At 43.2% G+C, this 17,836-nt stretch overlaps 1 protein-coding gene across 1 annotated transcript; it reads left to right on the forward strand.

Moving 5' to 3' along the window:
• Positions 1–413: 413 nt before the first annotated feature.
• TSC22D4 (TSC22 domain family member 4) lies at positions 414–17,365 on the forward strand. Its single transcript, XM_072399248.1, has 5 exons — positions 414–989; positions 8,131–8,568; positions 11,399–11,541; positions 12,039–12,087; positions 12,193–17,365. Exons 2-5 carry the CDS (start codon positions 8,143–8,145, stop codon positions 12,379–12,381), a joined length of 807 nt encoding a protein of 268 aa, XP_072255349.1. The 5' UTR covers positions 414–989; positions 8,131–8,142; the 3' UTR covers positions 12,382–17,365.
• Positions 17,366–17,836: the final 471 nt, after the last annotated feature.

The following is a 17,836-nucleotide window of genomic DNA, read 5'->3' on the forward strand; positions in this document are numbered from 1 at the left end:
AGAGGTGAGGAGGGAAGAGAAGAGGAGGGGAGGGGAGAAGAGGGTATAGGAGAGGGGGGAGAGAAGAGGAGAGGAGGAGAGAAGAGGGGATAGAGGAGGAGAGAAGAGGGGATAGAAGAGGAGGAGAGAGGAGGGGAGAGAAGAGGAGAGAAGAGGAGAGGAGAAGAGGGGAGAGGAGGGGAGAAGGGGAAGGGAAAGATAAGGAGAGGAGGAAAGAGAAGAGGTAAGGAGGGGAGGGGAGAGGGGAGGAGGGGAGAAGAGGGGATAGGAGTGGAGGGGAGAGGAAAGAAAAGGAGAGGAGAGAAAAGTTAAGGAGAGGAGAAGAGCGGATAGGAGAGGATGGGAGGGGAAAGAAGAGGAGAGGGAGAGGAGAGGAGAGGAGAGGAGAGGAGGGGAGAGAAGAGGTGGTGAGAAGACGGGATAGGAGGGGAGAAGAGAGGGAGAAGAGATTTCTGGTTTTCCCTGAGTCCTGAATGTATCTGATGTTTCCATGAAAAGTTCCATAAATGTATAAATCAAAAAAAGTGACATGTAAAAGGAAGGACAGAACAGAGAGGAGTGACAGTGTAGCAAGCAGGAGACAGAGTTGTCAGATGAGCCAAGAAGAGGAAGGAGGGTGAGAAGAATGTGACACCCAGAAAGGAGGGGTGAGATAGAAGGAAGAAATGGGAGGAGAGACAGAAAGAGAGAGAGGGAGAAGGAAGCAGTGGAGGACAGACAGACAGCAGAGGCAGGACTTCCTGACAAGCCAGATGTCAACAGGCTGAGCGCAGGAGAGCGCAGGACAGCAGGGTGCCAGGGGAAGATGAAGGGAGCAGCAGATATGAAGTGTCAGCTCATGGGACACACAAGTTTCCTGGCAGGGAAGAGTGACAGCTGGAATTAGCTGGGATACAGCTCTGGAGAAAGTTGTGTAGGAGGGAGAGCCAGGAAGAGAAAAAAACTTCACCCACCCGTGTAACACTTCTTCTACCCTGGATCTTCAGTAGGTAAGTCCTCTGTCTGTGCTATGAAATACATTGTACATGCCTGAACGGCGATGGCACCTGAAGTGTCAGCTCTGCTGCACAGGCTATATATGGAGACAGAACTGTGCTGGAGGCAGTGTCAGCAGACCGGTGATATATCATTTCTCCTGTCAGATGACATGTGTGCACTCGCTTCTCCATGAGGGCCAACAGACATACTCATTGCTTCACCTGGTGACATATAATGTGTGGGGGCTGCAGAACTGGTTTATCAATTCTGTTACCCCAACAGCAATAAAACAGCACCCCCCATAGGCAGGTGGAGGGAGTGTATTATGTTTGTATAAAAACTAATAAACTACACCGACAACACTGACGTGCAGCACTACATTGAATGCAATGCCTCAATACACCACACTAACACCTCTCCGACTACACCTATATACTGCTCCATAATACCACACTACACCAAATACTCTAATATACTAACCTAACACCTCTCTGACTACACCTATACGGACTGTTTTAAAAAAACGCACTACACCAAATACTCCAATATACCACACTAACACCTCTCCAACTACTCCTACAGTATTTACTGCTCTACACCTTTACTGACTGCTCCATAATACTGCACTACACCAAATACTCCAATATAACACACCTAACCTCTCTGACTACACCTATATACTGATCTATACCTATACATACTTCAACTACATACTACACTACACAGAAGACTCCAGTATACTACACTACATGCAATGCCACTCCGACTACATCTGTATACTAATCTACACCTATACTGACCATGCCAATCTACTACACTACCCCAAAAAAACTACTCTGACACACTACACTGAATACTGCAATATACCACACTAACACCCTTCCGGCTACACCTATATACTAATCAAACCATATTCTGACCACTCCAATATACTGCGCAACTACTCAAATATACTACACCACACCTCTACTGACTACCCCTATTATTCCATACTGCACCTCTACTGAATACCCCAGTATACCACACTACACCTATACTGACTACTCCAATATACCACACTGCAACTCTTCTGACTCCTCCAATATACCACACTATACCTCTTATGACTACTCCAATATACCACACTACACCTCTACTGAATACTCCAATATATACTCCAATATACCACACTACACCTCTACTGACTACTCCAATATACCATACTACCTCTACTGACTACTCCAATATACCACACTACACCTCTTCTGAAGAGTCCAATATACCATACTACACCTCTACTGACTACTCCAATATACCACACTACACCTCTACTGACTACTCCAATATACCACACTACACCTTTACTGAATACTCCAATATACCACACTACACCTCTACTGACTACTCCAATATACCACACAACACCTCTTCTGACTACTCCAATATACCATACTACACCTCCACTGACTACTCCAATATACCACACTAAAACCTCTTCTGAATACTCCAATGTACCACACTACCTCTACTGACTACTCCAATATACCACACTACACCTCTTCTGAATACTCCAATTTAATATGCTACCTCTACTGACTACTCCAATATACCGCACTTCACCTATACTGACTACTCCAATATACCACACTACACCTCTACGGACTACTCTAGTATACCACAGTACACCTCCACTGACTACTCTAGTATACCACACTACACCTCTACTGACTACTCCAGTATACCACAATACACCTCTTCTGACTACTCCAATAAACCACACTACACCTCTTCTGAATAGTTCAGTATATCACAATACACCTCTTCTGACTACTCCAATATACCACACTACACCTCTTCTGACTACTCCAATATACCACACTACACCTCTTCTGACTACTCCAATATACCTGTTATATAGCAAATCGCCTCAGAATCCTCTTTTCCTCCCTCCCCATTTTTGATGTTATGTCCTGTATACAGGAATTTACTGGTTTGTCATGTTTATTGCTGGAAACCACATTGCATCATTTGCACTCCACTATTGCTATTTTTTCTTGTAGCTTTTATGTATGTATATGTGTATATGTATATATACTTGTTACTACTCTATGCCTTACGGTTTTGGTAATATGTTGCTAATACTCCTGTATGCTGTGTTCTTGTCCATGTTCTTTTTGTTTTGTTCCTTTTGTTGTATTTGTAAAAAAAATTTTCAATAAAAACTCAGTTTTATGAAAAAAAAAAAAAGTACAAAATACTTTCACCTAAAAGAGATAAACGATATGCAGACTGAGCACATATAATTGTAATATTTCACCTTTTAACTAACTGATTTAAAAAAGAGCACACAACACAGATGTTTATTCTGATTTTTTCACCAACTTTATTGCCATTTCTTTCTATTACTGTTTGAATGTGAGCAGTGATGGCTGCATTTAGTGCCCTAGGTTTATACTCAAGTCAGTGGAGTTTTCCTGTTTTCTCAGGAAGACCTAGGCACCCCAGTTTATATTCAATTCAATGTATATTTGAGTCCCACCACATTTACAGGCCAGGTCAGGAATTTCAGTATTGTACTTTTTTGTGATCCAAATTTTGCAAATTGCAAATGCAAATTTTTTTTCCTGTTTTTATCTTTTTGCAATAGTTGTTCCTTGAAAGAAAATGGAAATTACCTACATTACGTAATTTTATACCCGAGATTTTAAAAAGAAATTTTACTGGCTGTTTGTGGGGTCACTGTGCCTCTATCTGTCCTATGTGAAGAAAAATGCAAATAAAAAGTACTTCGCTGTCTGTAATAAAAAGATTACAAGAGCTGTGAAGGCAATGTGCCAATAACTCCGGGACTAATTTGCCTTTCTATGTAAATTGTAAATGGTTTTATGAGCGTATAAGATTTTTTATTTTGTGCACTCCATAAATAAATACCCAGCTAGTGTTTTGTATTGAAGTAAGTCCCCAGGTATTTAGTAACACTTTAGGATGTTAGGAGAGCAGAAACAAGATGTCACAAGATGTCACAAGAAAAGGTTGGCCAATTACTTTCTTCATTCTCCATCAAACATTTATCCTAAAGCATTATTTCTAGTTTGGTCCCTGATATCAGTTCATTTGTAGTTGGACAGAAATTACTGTTCTTATATCTCAGGGTTGCTCCTATAGAATGGAATGTAGATGAGGTGCCGAGGACTTCCACCAACCATTCCAAGGACTTGTGTCATGGGGCAAATGTCAGCTTGTTCTCCGGGGTAATCGGCCTTCGTTTGGAGGGATGCTTTGACATCATTCAGAGTTCATTGACATTGGCTTTTGAACTGCAGTTGACTTTCTTCTTCAATCTGCTTCAAGCTGCTTTTACACGATGGTTCATATGGGAAGAGAAGCAGTTCTGACCTTGCTTCTGGGTGTCTTGGGTAAACCACAGGCTTTACAAAAATATATTAGGGTTCCAATGGCGGGGAGACATTGGGAAAAGAGAGGAGAAATTAGGAAAGGGGGGGACATCGGGAAAGGAGGGGAGACATTGAGAAAAGAGAAGGGACATCGGGAAAGAATGGGAGATATCAGGAAGGGAGGGAGACATCGGGAAAGGAGGAAGAGATTGGGAAAGCAGGGAGACATGAGGAAAAGATGGGAGACACCGGGAAAGGAGGGAGACATCGGGAATGGATGGGAGACATTTGGGAAAGGAGAAGGACATCGGGAAAGGATGGGAGACATTGGGAAAGGAGGGAAACATCGGGAATAGTGGGAGACATCAGGAAAGGAGGGGAGACATTTGGAAAGGAAGGAGACATCAGGAAAAGAGGGAGACATCAGGAATGGATAGGAGACATCAGGTAAGGATGGGAGACTTCGGGAAAGAAGAGAAAGAGGAAAACAGTAAGAATACAGTGAGAAAGGAACAAATGAGAGCAAATTGAATGGATGATGGATGAAGAGAGAGAAGGAAAGGAAAAGAATAAAGGAGAGAGCGGGAAGGAAGAGAGTGATAAGAAGACCCTGAAAAGGGAGGAAGGACAGCAATGGGGAAGAAGAAAGAAAAGGAGAGGGAATATGAAAGAGAGCAAGGTGAAAAAATGAGTTAGCAGGACAGAAGAGAAAGAGACAGAAGAGGAGGAGGAAAGTGTGACAGAAATACGGTGGAGGTGACAAGAAAATGTCCATGGTTTTCCCACCAGAGAGGAGATATTGAACCAGGATGACGGGATTGGCTGCAACCAGGATTCAAAAACCCAAAAATGGTGCAGTCTGGGCCAAGACCTGTGTGACTGCATGGAGGAGACCCGACCACCAATAGTAAATGTTTACCATAATTATTTAAATAATCTGTGAATGGAACAGCCAGGTGACCCCAAATTGTGATCTATTGTACATGAATTGCCATAAATTCCTGAACAAAGATTGTGCCGGTTTCTTAGGTTTTTTTTTAGCAGATTATTTGATCCAGGAGACATCTGTTAAAGAAAAAGAAAATGGAATGTGGTCAAATGCAGCACCAGGGTGGCCGGAACTCCTCATTTTGGATGTAGCAAGGGTACAGACCAGGAACTCAGATCATGGATGTGAAACCTTCATAGGAGGAATTAGTATATTGTAGAAACATAACATTGTTTGTGCTTTCATCCCACAGAAAGGGACAAGTACACAGCATTTCTGGCTGGATCAACGAATATCTTCTATACCTATGGAAAATATTCTCATCTCCAGGATATTCTTGCAATAATGGCTATTGTTCTCCCTTCAGTGACTCACCCTATCAGCGGTGCTATAATCTGGCTCGGACAGGAGAATTGTTGCTATAAATGTCATAAACCAATAAAATGCTGATAAAGCAAAATTCATACCTTGCAGCCAGCAGGCAATGAGGTCACATGACACATGGAGATCACAAGGATAAAACCTGCAGATCATTTGCACACACACACACTTTAATCTCGGTTCTGGGGGTCCACAGCCAACTAGTAAAAACTACACAGCACCCTGCTGCCTCCTCCTGCCCGCCACCTGCCCATACTACATAGCGAAGCACAGGGACCTGGTGATGGCATTATCAGGGTTTATATTAATGTAAAGCAGTAAATCCCTGATGACAATTTATATTGGGACATATACACTGACCTTATATAATTTTTCTTTACTTTTTATTGCATTAAATGCTGAGATTTGCAAATTGGCCAATAGAGAGAGCTCTGCTAGTGACTCTACCTGCTTGCTGCCTGCAGCTAAAGCATTATCATCCAGGTTACATTTTTTTTGCTGTGTGTCTTTCTATTGATTCTGGAAAGTGAGGGGAAACTACTCCATCATAGTACACTACACCAACATGAAGACTACAATATACCACACATCACCTATATCAACTACTCAAACATAGTACACTATAACAAATACCCTAATATACCGCTTTCCATCAACACAACAACTCCAATATACTACACCACCTGTATCCACTACACCAATATGACTACTACAATATACTTCACAACACTAACTATTCCAGTATACTACACTAACATTTATCTGAGTACTCTAATATGCTAATCTACAGCAACACAATGACTGTACCACCCTACAACTGCAAAGAGCATACTACGCCTAAACAGACTACGCCAATACATTACTCTTATACTGGCTACTCCAATATACTGACCCCAATATACAAAACTAACACTACACCGCCTACTCCTACTACACTTTAGCTTTATTTACTACTCCAAACTCCCGCATTATGCCAAATACTCCAATGCACTACAAGGAGATGATTACTACTATATACTATACTACACCTAAACTGACTACCTATACATTGATTTCTACACAAATCACTACACAGACATATTACAATATACTCCCTACACCTAAACTCACTACCCTAATATATAACACCACACCTAAAATGACTACACACAATAACACCAATTACATTACACCAACTACAATATACTACACTGCTCTGGCTACTACAAAATACTACACTGCACCTAAGCTGACTACCCTAACATACAACAATATACAAGCTACTACACTACACAGACACACTACAATATACTCCCTATACCTAAACTGACTACCCCAATAAACAACACACCTATTCTAACTACACACAATTACACCAATTACATTACACTGACTACTCCAATATACTACACCAACTACAATATACTATACTGCACCTAAACCAATTACTCCAACATACTACACTACACCTATATTGACTACACCAAAATAGTATACTATAACAACTACTCCATAATACTTCACCTTATATCAAGTATTCCAATACATCAAATATTCCAATATACTACACTATTCTTACATCTTATACTCATTTTTACTATACCTACACCAAATACTTCAATAGTATAGTATTATACCTACAACAAATACTCCAATAGCGTAGTGCTATACCCACACCAAATACTCTAGTACACAACAATAAAATGACTAACCTATTATACTACACCTACACTGATCATGTACAGCAGGGGTGTCAAACTCAAATACACAGAGGACTGAAATGAAAAACTTTAAGAAAAAAAACTTTCAGAAAAAAAAACTTTTCAGAAAAAAAACTTAAACCAAGTCAGGGGCCAAACTTGAAATTTATTGAAAAAATTGAGGAAGTTTACTACTTCATCCATAACTAACAAAAACAAACCCCTCAACACACACTTTAGGGTTGAAATGACTAATTTCAATCTATCTTTGCAGGTTGTGTGTTGTTCGTCCTCTCACATCACAAGTTTGTCTGACTCTAAATATTACACTATGCAGTCTCTAATGGATTGAAACAAACACAATGCCCCTGGTAGTCAGGCACCATGTGATCATTGCCTAGGCTTTGTATGTATTACATGTATTGAAAATGATGATGTGAGGTGGTAATGCGGGCGGGCCAGATGTAGTTAATTTTCAGAATTCTTTGGGGGGCCCAATAAAAAAAGGACATTGCGGGCCAGATTTGGCCCGTGGGCCAGAGTGTGACACCCCTGATCTAGATGTAGTAGATAAAAGCTCACAACCATGTATTCTACAATACAGCTAATACACCAATATATTACACTGCAATGCACCTACACTTACAACTCCAACACTCTACATCACACCTGAAGGCCAAGGAGAATTGGCTGCCTTTATGGTAACATAGTGATCTTTTCTTTTCCTCAGGTGTGATCCACCATGAGCCTCGGAAAGAAACGTAGTGGCTTTCAGATTACCAGCGTCACCACCGACTACCAGCCATCTTCACCACTGTCACCAATCTCCCCAAACCCCCCAGAACGCTCTCCATCCCCGACACCTCCAAATGGTCCCCGCTCACCCCCTACTTCCCGCTTCCGCCTAGTTCGTCTAGACCAAGCTGCTCTTGGTGGAGGTCGAAAGTACCAGAAGGGGCGATGGACTTGCGTGGACTTTTACCACCTAGAGGTGGGGGCCCAGCACAGAGCAGGGGCTGGACATTCTTTGGACTCTGGACTCCCTCGAGCTGCACCAGTCATACCACCCTTACTGCTTTCACCAGGGGCAGGGACAAAAGGTCAGCAGGCTCCTAGGTCTCAAGGAGCCCCAATACTCACCGGAGTGACGGAAAGGGAGACGAATGAGGTGAGGAAATACCTTACTGTCTGTCCACCATCACTGACCTCTCTATTGATCCATTTAGCCAATCTGGGTTGGCTCCAATGGCACTGCTCAGCTTTATGCAGCTGGGGGGTTAGAACCCCTAAAGACATATCCAACAGGCGTGTGATTTCGAGGGTCATAAATTCATTATTGTGAGGAAAGCATCATTTACTGAGTTTGCTTGCCCTGTGAGGTTTCTGTTGGTGGGTACCCATGATGTGGGTCAGAACTTAAAACCACAAAAAGAGCACCAGAGCCAAAGCGTAGAAGTAAATAATTTGTTACAACAGCCAACACGTTTTCGGGGCCAACGCCTCTCTTTATCAGGGACATCTCCCAATGTACACATTTGTCCAAAGAGCAAACACATTGGATCCACCATGGTAACTGTGCCCTCAACTTTCTGCAAATATTCAAGCCCTGATGAAAAGGGGGGGGGTTAGGGGTTGTCCCATGTAATCACAGTATGAGTTATTGAAAATTATTTTTGGGCCTTTTTGGTCCCCACTGCCTTTTTGCCTGTCTATCCCTAGATAAACCCACAGTTTATTTTAGTGATACAGTTTATTCTTTCTAATATTTTAAAGAAGACTTTCTGTTTAATCAATTGATTTTGTTAGATGATATTTTGCAAGTTTAGGGCTAAATCTGCCCCACAGCCTTGCCGTTCTTCTCATTAAATCTGCTCTCCAGCCTCCATCTCAATAAATCTGCCCTCCGACCTCCCCTTCATTAAATCTGCCTCTCCTTCAGTCGTGCACAGTTGTACCGCCTCCTCTCCTGGACTGAAATTGCCTACTCCCAGCACACTGAGAGCTTCCCACAATGTGCATTAGAAGCTGCAGCCACTCAGATGGAGCCTGCCTCATTTCCTGGCTGGAGGATGTCCAGCATCATCCCTCCCTCCCCAGCCCACCTGTCTCTGGTCCCAGAAAGAGGAGCCAATCAGCTCTTCTCCACTGTAGCACAGAAATGCCCATGCCATAACAAAGGAGCGTATGCTTGCGGCTAATGTGCACAGTATTTGGAAGTTGTGAACCATAGCTATGGGGATGCTAAAATGAACTGAAAGCTTAAAAAAATAAATCTATCTATGACCTATTTTTACATGAAGCCTCTGTCATGTGACATTCCGGTCCTCTGTCCTCCTGGGTTTAAAGGGGAGGGGTCGTTCTTTGGGTGTCACCGCCTGCATTACATGGACACTTGCTATTGACTGGCTTAGGGGAGGGTCCTTTCAGTATCCAGAATAGGTATGACATCATCACAAGGAGACTCCTGGCATTGGTCGGCTTTGCACCCTGCAGTGCAGGATATGTTAAATTGCTGCAGGATGTACTAGTGAAGGGTGAAAGGTAGAGTTGGGAAATTCATATTCTTGCCTGGTGATAGGCATTTAAAACAAGAGAACATTTCCTAATCTGAGCCTGATTTTATCTGCTGCAGTCCTGTAACACCTACAGGTCCCTCCCCCAGCCTGTGATTGGGTGATGAAAGGAGAAGCAGCAGACTGATGAGCTCATCTCTCTGTTCTCTTTTTAACGTCTTTTTAACGTACATTACTTGCATTAATAGAATCCATTTAATGACCTGTTAGTGGGTACAAAGCTGCATTTGTGTCTGCATAAAGTTTGGCTGGAAGTCAGATTCACAGAGTTATATACTATCACAAGCCTTCCCTTAGTTTTATCCAATGACCCCTGATGTGTTAATCTTTTACATTTATGAGTAAAAATGAAGAATACTTTGCCTACAGCAATTTCCCTGTTGTTTGTTTTCATTCTCCAGCTTTCTAAAGATGATGATTCCACAGCTAAAGTGGACCTGTCAGACATTTTAGGAAAGAATTACCCCCTAATGGGTGACCCAAGGCCTGGGAAAAGACAATGGCAGGCAAAAGGGGAACTGTGGGTACGTCATGCCATTCAGGACTGCATAGTGGCAAAACCGGTCTGGCATGCTGTTAGATTTGGGGATCAACCAACCATTGTGCCCCAAAAAGTTTTCCATCTCATCAATGGCGCAGTCTATAAAACCTAAAGTAGATGTGGCCCCCCATGCTCATCATTGGCCAGATGAGTCTTTGGCACCTGTTGGAGGGTTCATGATTTCTGAGGAATTTGTTGTCTGGGATGGGGGTAAATGTCAGGGGTGTGACTTTCTCTAAATAAATACTGTCCCTACAGGCGTCCTTTGGAAAGCTGGAGATGTAGGACACCCCCTCCTCCTCGCTCATCTCCTGTTTGTTAATCTTGGCTCCAAAAACCGGATTCATGTTTTGTCAGCGTGCCACGGCTGTGTTCTTTGTTTCATTACCTGAATATAAAAGCTGAGCATCACGCGGCTTGAAAAGACAGCAAACAACGTTGGAGCCAAAGGGGGGGGGGGTTCTACGGCACCTGATGGGATCCATGTTTAGTGTTAAAGATAAAACTTCACTGCAAGTGCAATTTACAGCTGTTGTCTCTGCACTAATATTGATGATTCAATGAGATCAACCACAGAGCGATCTCCTAAAATACTGTGCTAGAGGACTCCTTCCCCTATAACTTTCCTCTCCTGAAATACTCTGCTCTGCTGGAGGACTCTGCTCCTTCCTCTATAACTTTCCTCTCCTGAAATACTCTGCTCTGCTGGAGGACTCTGCTCCTTCCTCTATAACTCTCCTCTCCTGAAATACTCTGCTCTGCTGGAGGATAATAATAATAATAATAATGGTCCAGAACCACAAATGTTTGGCCATATATTGTCAAACTGGGACGTCTTCATAAGAAACAACTAATTCAGGGTTCCATTTTTTTTTCTTTGGTAGCTCTCACCACTGCCACAGCCAGCGTCACCTATCGTCACGGTAGGTGACAACCGTCCAAGCCGCCCAAAGTCCGATGTCTTCAACGAGAGACTTCTGCTGGCTCAGACTGTGTTCCGGATGGGAGAGGGAACCGATCAAGACAGGTGAGACACCAGGCAAAAGAGACAGCAGAATGATTGATAAAGGTCTATTTGGTTGGGATTCAAGGCAACACTAGCTGATGGTCATAGTAGGAGGCTGGTTGTGTGACCACTCTGGATCAGCTCCGTTTTAGTACAGTAGAGATGGCGGTAACACCAATGGCGTCATCCATCTGTGTAATCCTGCTATTGATTTCAAGCTGAATTATGAGGAGATGGCTAGATAGGCAAATTAAGTCATTAAAACAGAAAAGTACTGTGGTCAAAGAGGACCTGCCAGAGCACACTAAAATGACTGCATTTTCTAGTTGTAGCTTGAATCCTCAGAACGTTGATATCTGTAGGTTAGCACGTAGGAAGATGTCTGAGGAATGTAAGGTGTGAATTCCACATATAGGTGAAAGAATCTCAGGTCCACACACACAACACAAGCATACAGTCAGAGTCATCCAGCTAACATGAAGGTGTTGACTGATCTCTTCCCGTTTTCTCCTCCACAGTGCATCCAACTGTAGCGGAGCCATTGACAACAAGATCGAACAAGCCATGGTAAGGAACTGCGCCACCAGAAGGCAGAAATTTGTCACTACAGCTTACTCTTGTCCTACCATATATATCTATCCAATAGTACTAATTCCCTGTCCTTTCTCTTAGGACCTGGTGAAAACTCATCTCCTCTTTGCTGTACGAGAGGAAGTTGAGGCATTAAAGGATCAAATTAAAGACCTTACAGAACGGAACAGTCTCTTGGAACATGAAAATAACCTATTGAGGACGCTCGCTACTCCCCAGCAGCTGTCTGAACTACACGCCCGGATTGCGGCTTCCAGGAAAGGAGTGTGAGGCCAGCACGATGGAGGTGATTGGTTGCCTTCTCATGATCATGGTGGAGGTAGAAGATCCAGGGAGGAAATGTCTTTTCTACTCCATGCATGGAGGAGAGCAATGCAAATCGAGAAATGACCCCTCCAAACCCCTCATGTGTGGGTGAGTCCACAGCACAGGGGGGGTGCCAAAGGATGCAATGAATTTTACAATAGGTGACCAGACTTAAATGTACTTAAATGCTGCCGATATCAATGTACTAATCTCAATGTATCAATGGGATGGCCAATGGAAAGGGATTCGCAGATCTGCAGTCTATTGGAGCCTCATCAGTAGAGACCATAAACGCCATAGAAACCAAAAACATTTATTTTTAAGACAATGGAGGCGTTGTAAGTGACGCCTATCTACAACTTTAGAATTCTTCAGTATTGCTCTCTGCTGGTAAGATCTTGTATTGCAGGAAGGCCATGAAATGGTATGGAAGCTACAAGACAAATGCCTGCCCACCAAGTAATATCAGAACGGAGTAAGGTCCCTCATTTTGCAAACAGATGGATCCATGAAGTAGTTATCAGCTTATATTACGATATAGAAGGTTCCACAGCATCAGATGTCACGGCTGTTAACGGGTTTTTTGTTCCAGATGGTTCTGTTCCTTCATCTCTTGCAGATGATATCATGCAGCTCCAATGAATGACATCCTCTGTTATGTCTGTAACTCTCCTGCCAAACTGAAGCTGCCAATCCAGTACAAAGCAACAGGCTGCATTCTTGTGAATTTCAGCGAAACTCTGGTTTGTCTTCTACTGTGAATTGCACCTGAATAATGGAGGAGGAAGATGGGAGGACAAGTACAGCTCTTCTCCTTTATTAGCAATATAAGTATTTTGAAAGGTTGATGTTAAAATGTGTGTGAATCTCAAGTTTTAGTTTTGGATAGATGGGGAAGGGTTAAACCCTGTCGGATTTTATTGCTGCTGGTAGGGATATTCAAAGTCTCCATCTGTCCTGATGACCACTGGGATGGAAACATCAATCTTTCAACGGAGATACTTGTTTTTGTGACAACGGTCTACAAGGGGATTTCCTCCCATTTTGTGTCTGCAGAACAGGAAGTGAAATCTCTCAAATGGGACAGATGAACCTAAAAAAACCTTCATCAATTTTAAAACTTCCCTTTTCTATCCACAACTGAAAAAAGTTTTGCCTTTAGATACACGTTAAGATTTTTTAACAATAGGGCTGCTCACCTGTACAATGTACTGTAACTGGACCTGTTGGGAGAATACATTGCCCATGACACCATGAAATGAGTACAAAATCTCAGTGGTAGCTCCATAATACTATTTGAACCCCCAAGGTATCTGGGTACTAAAGTACAATGCACACATTGCATTGTGGGTTGCCATGTTTTGTCTGAGCTCTGGCGTTGGGCCGGTTTTGGTCATACCAGGCATACAATTGGTGCTTTCAGGGTTTGCTGGGATAATTTTACCAAGCAGAGATGCTGTATGGTGGCTACTAAGACCTTGTATTGCTACAGTATCCTCCCCAGAATATTTATTAGGCTGGGTGGGAAGAAGCTGTAGGTGCGTGCCGGCCCTGTTATTATGAGCCAATTTCGCTAACTTCTCCTGAATTCCAAGATCCAATTTTCTACTACAAAGCTAAGGGACAACCAAGTGTGTTGTATCTGACCCTCCTACATCGTAAGCCATCAACACTGAAAGGGTAACAGGTACACTTTATGATCAAAAGTATGTGGACACATGACCATCACACCTTCTATATGGCCAAACTTATGTAACGCCCATCCCTCATCTCCTTTTTATTGGTTCCAGTGAAAGGTGCTGTTAATGTTACATTGTAGACAATGAGGGTCTTCACCAAACTAAGACCATGACTTTGGAAGACCCTTTTCTGTTCCACCATGACTGTGCCAGCTCCATAAGGACATGGACTGACCAGTCTGGAAAGGAGGAACTCAACTGGCCTGCACAGAGCCCTGACCTCAATCCTCAAACTGAAAGATTGTGAGTCTTCCCAACCAACATCTGTAACAAACCTCACAACCTCCCCATTTGTGAGGGAGTCAGTTCCATAAAGACACAGGTTGATGCATTTGGTGTGGATCTCAACTTTGACCTACCTTGACTTCAACTCTACTGAACACCTTGCGGTGGAACGCCAATGGTGAGCCAGATGTTCTCATGCAACATCTGCACCTGAACGAATTTTGCCTTCCAAGGTTGAAACGGTTCCTTATAGAAATGGTTTGATGACCTTCTCAGTATTCTCCCCAGACATTGTTTTAAGCTGGGTGAGAAGCTTTAGGAGGGTGATGGCCCCAGTATTTTTCAAAAACAACTGGGTGGTGAGTGAAAAGTTCTGGGTGGTGCGCCTAGATAAAAGAGTTTAGGGAGAATTCTCATTCCTACTGAACACCTTTGGGTGAATTGGAATGGTGAGCCAGATCTTCTTATCCAATGTTAGTACCCAACCTCATAGACACCTTTTAGAAGCCTTTTCAGAAGGGTAGATGTCATAACCACAAAGGGGAAGGAGGTGCAGGTTATCCATATTAATAGCCATGGATCTGGAATGGGATGTTCACCAAACTCCTATAGGCTTGATGGTCAGGGATGAATAGGAATAGTGACTGCAATCCAGGTCTTCTCATCCAATATTTGTACCCGACCACATAGACACCTTCCAGAAGCCTTTTCAGAAGAGTAGATGTCATACCCACAAAGGGGAAGGAGGTGCAGGTTATCCAAATTAATAGCCATGGATCTGGAATGGGATGTTCACTAAGCTCCTATAGGCTTGATGGTCAGGGATGAATTAGAATGGTGACTGCAATCCAGGTCAATCATCCAGTGTTAGTACCCGACCTCATAAACACCTTCCAGGAGCCTTTTCAGAAGAGTAGATGTCATAACCACAAAGGGGAACTAGGTGCGATTTATTCAATTTAATGGCCATGGATTTGGAATGGGATGTCCACCAAGCGCCTATAGGCTTGATGGTCAGCGATGAATTAGAATGGTGATGCAGGTCTTCTCATCCAATGTTAGTACCTGAGCTTACAAATGAGGGCATATTATCACAGATGCCCTCCAAAATCTTGTAGGAAGCCTTCACAGAGTAGAAGATGTCATAACCACAAAAGTGAAGGGGGTTGGGGTAATCCATATTAATGGCTGTGGATTTTGAATGGGATGTCCACCAAGCTCCTATAGGTTTGATGGTCAGGAATGAACCTACATCCAACATCGCTGACCTTACAAATGGGGGCAAATTCCCACAGACACCTTACAAAATATTGTAGGAGGTAAAAAATGGGGGGGAGACCAACTCGGTACTGATGGCCATGGTTTTGGAACAGTCCAATGTGTTTATTGGGGGGCACAAATCAGTCTTTCAAAATACCCTACAAGCTTGATGGAAGAAGCCATTCCAGGGTCTTCCTGCACAATGTCATGTTGCCTCCTTTAATACAGGTTCTCTTTGATGATATAATTGACCACGATTAACGTATTAACACTCTACTCCATTAACTATTCACGGTCGGGGAATGAAGAGGTTACCCGTCCCGCCTGTCTAACATTGACTCTTGGCACTTTTGGCTTACTAGCGCATAATAGTCACTGAGTTGCAGGGGGAAGGGGGCAATAAGAACAGTACACAGGGCTTGTTATTATGGGACAACCTAGTCCTCGCTAACACTTCTGAATGTTTTTAAAGTTTGTACCATGTTGTTAATAGCGGTGGAGTGATATCCCAGAGAAAATATTCCCGGAGTTTTCTTTTCAACAATTCTAGATCCCTTGACCTGAAATTGCTGCTGTGTGCCGCCATCTTGGAAGTGTCAGCAGCTCCAGCTAACTCAATGGATACTGGATAGTATTCCACTTCCCCTCTCTGCAGCAGTACAAAAAAAAATTGGGAGGGGCGGAGGAGCTGGATCAGCACAGATAGTCTTTATACACTTCCACAAGAGTAGAGGTATGAGGTACCAGGAGGAAGATGGTTCAGCAAGGGCCAAAATATGTCACAAGTGAATATAAAAATTGTTTATGGAAATGACAACTACTGCAAGAAAGAATTTAAAGTTCCTGTGCCAATTTTTAGGTTGTCGTGATCAGATATGATTTAATTACGCCACCACCCTCCCCCCATCACTTTTAACCAATCACTACAGTGCATAAAAAAATCTAGAAGTTGAATATTAGGAGGGTTCTTCTTTATGCGTCCACACTGCTGCCTGGCTGACATTCACATTTCCCATTGGCTGCCCAGTGGCATGGTCGTCTCAAGCTCTAGAGTGTCGGCAGCATGATGATGTCATAAAAAGGGGGCGGAGCAAAGTAGAACTGCAGCTTTAAACAGGCCCCACTCCGGCATGAGATCCCCTAGAGACTTGGGTAAGCACAAAATATGGAAAACGTGAATAGGTGGAAGGTAAATTTAAAGGGGGAGAGGTATGGGGCAGGTAAATAAATCTACTTCCTGTCCACCTAGGCTGTCATGGACACTCACCTCAGTACAATATAGTTGGCTGCAGTGGTGCCGGCCATATATTACCACCTGTTAGAAGAAAGACCCTGGGACATCACATGACTGGCCAGAATACAGCTGCGGTGGCTATGATGAGGGGCAGTGTTAAACAAAATAGGGGAAATATGAAGTGGGGGTGGGTTGTCTTTAGGTGTAGAGGCTGCATCATTTTTATCGGACTTTATTTTGTACTGGTGATCCTGCCAGTAATACACTTCCTAGTCATAGAGTGACAACACTGCTCCTCCATTCATTACAGCAAGTGAGGGTTGTCACCCTCGGGTGTTAGGACCATACTATCATACTTTATATATAAGTATCGGGGTGTGGGGATTTTACCTCCGGGCACATCCCGCGCTATTAACAATCACGGTCGTTTCTACAAATGAATGTTTTTATCTGTGTAACTGTACTGATGAATAAAATATTTTTGTACTACCCGAAACAGCTTTTTCTTTCTTTCTCTTCACACAACATTCAAGTGTTCCACAAGATGGAGTCTTTAGTGCCCTGGTAGGTGCAAGCAGGTAGGTGGCCATATTTGCAGCTGAGGACTGTACGCCTGTGTGCAGCATTTTGGGGCTTCCAACCTGCAGCACAGACTGGTTTCATGCGACAAAAATTTTCCAGGGACCACATTAGGGGGAGGGGTGGTTGTTGTCCAGGTCCAGGGAAACTGGACTGTACTAGAATGCGTCCGCTCTCATTGGATGGAGTCCTTGCTGTAACAGGAAGGATCTGTGTCCCTCCGTCATTTCGTTTAGCCAATCACGTATTGCTGGACGGCTGCAGCCCACTTTGACAGAGCCCGGTACCATTCCGTGGCCCCGTGGTTGGAGACTCTCTGCCCATGTGGGTTATGATTGGTCAGATGGAGATTTTACTTCCAATCACTCTATCTGACTGGAAA

The sequence above is a fragment of the Pyxicephalus adspersus genome, chromosome 2 (assembly GCF_032062135.1).
Source record: "Pyxicephalus adspersus chromosome 2, UCB_Pads_2.0, whole genome shotgun sequence".
NCBI lineage: Eukaryota > Metazoa > Chordata > Amphibia > Anura > Pyxicephalidae > Pyxicephalus > Pyxicephalus adspersus.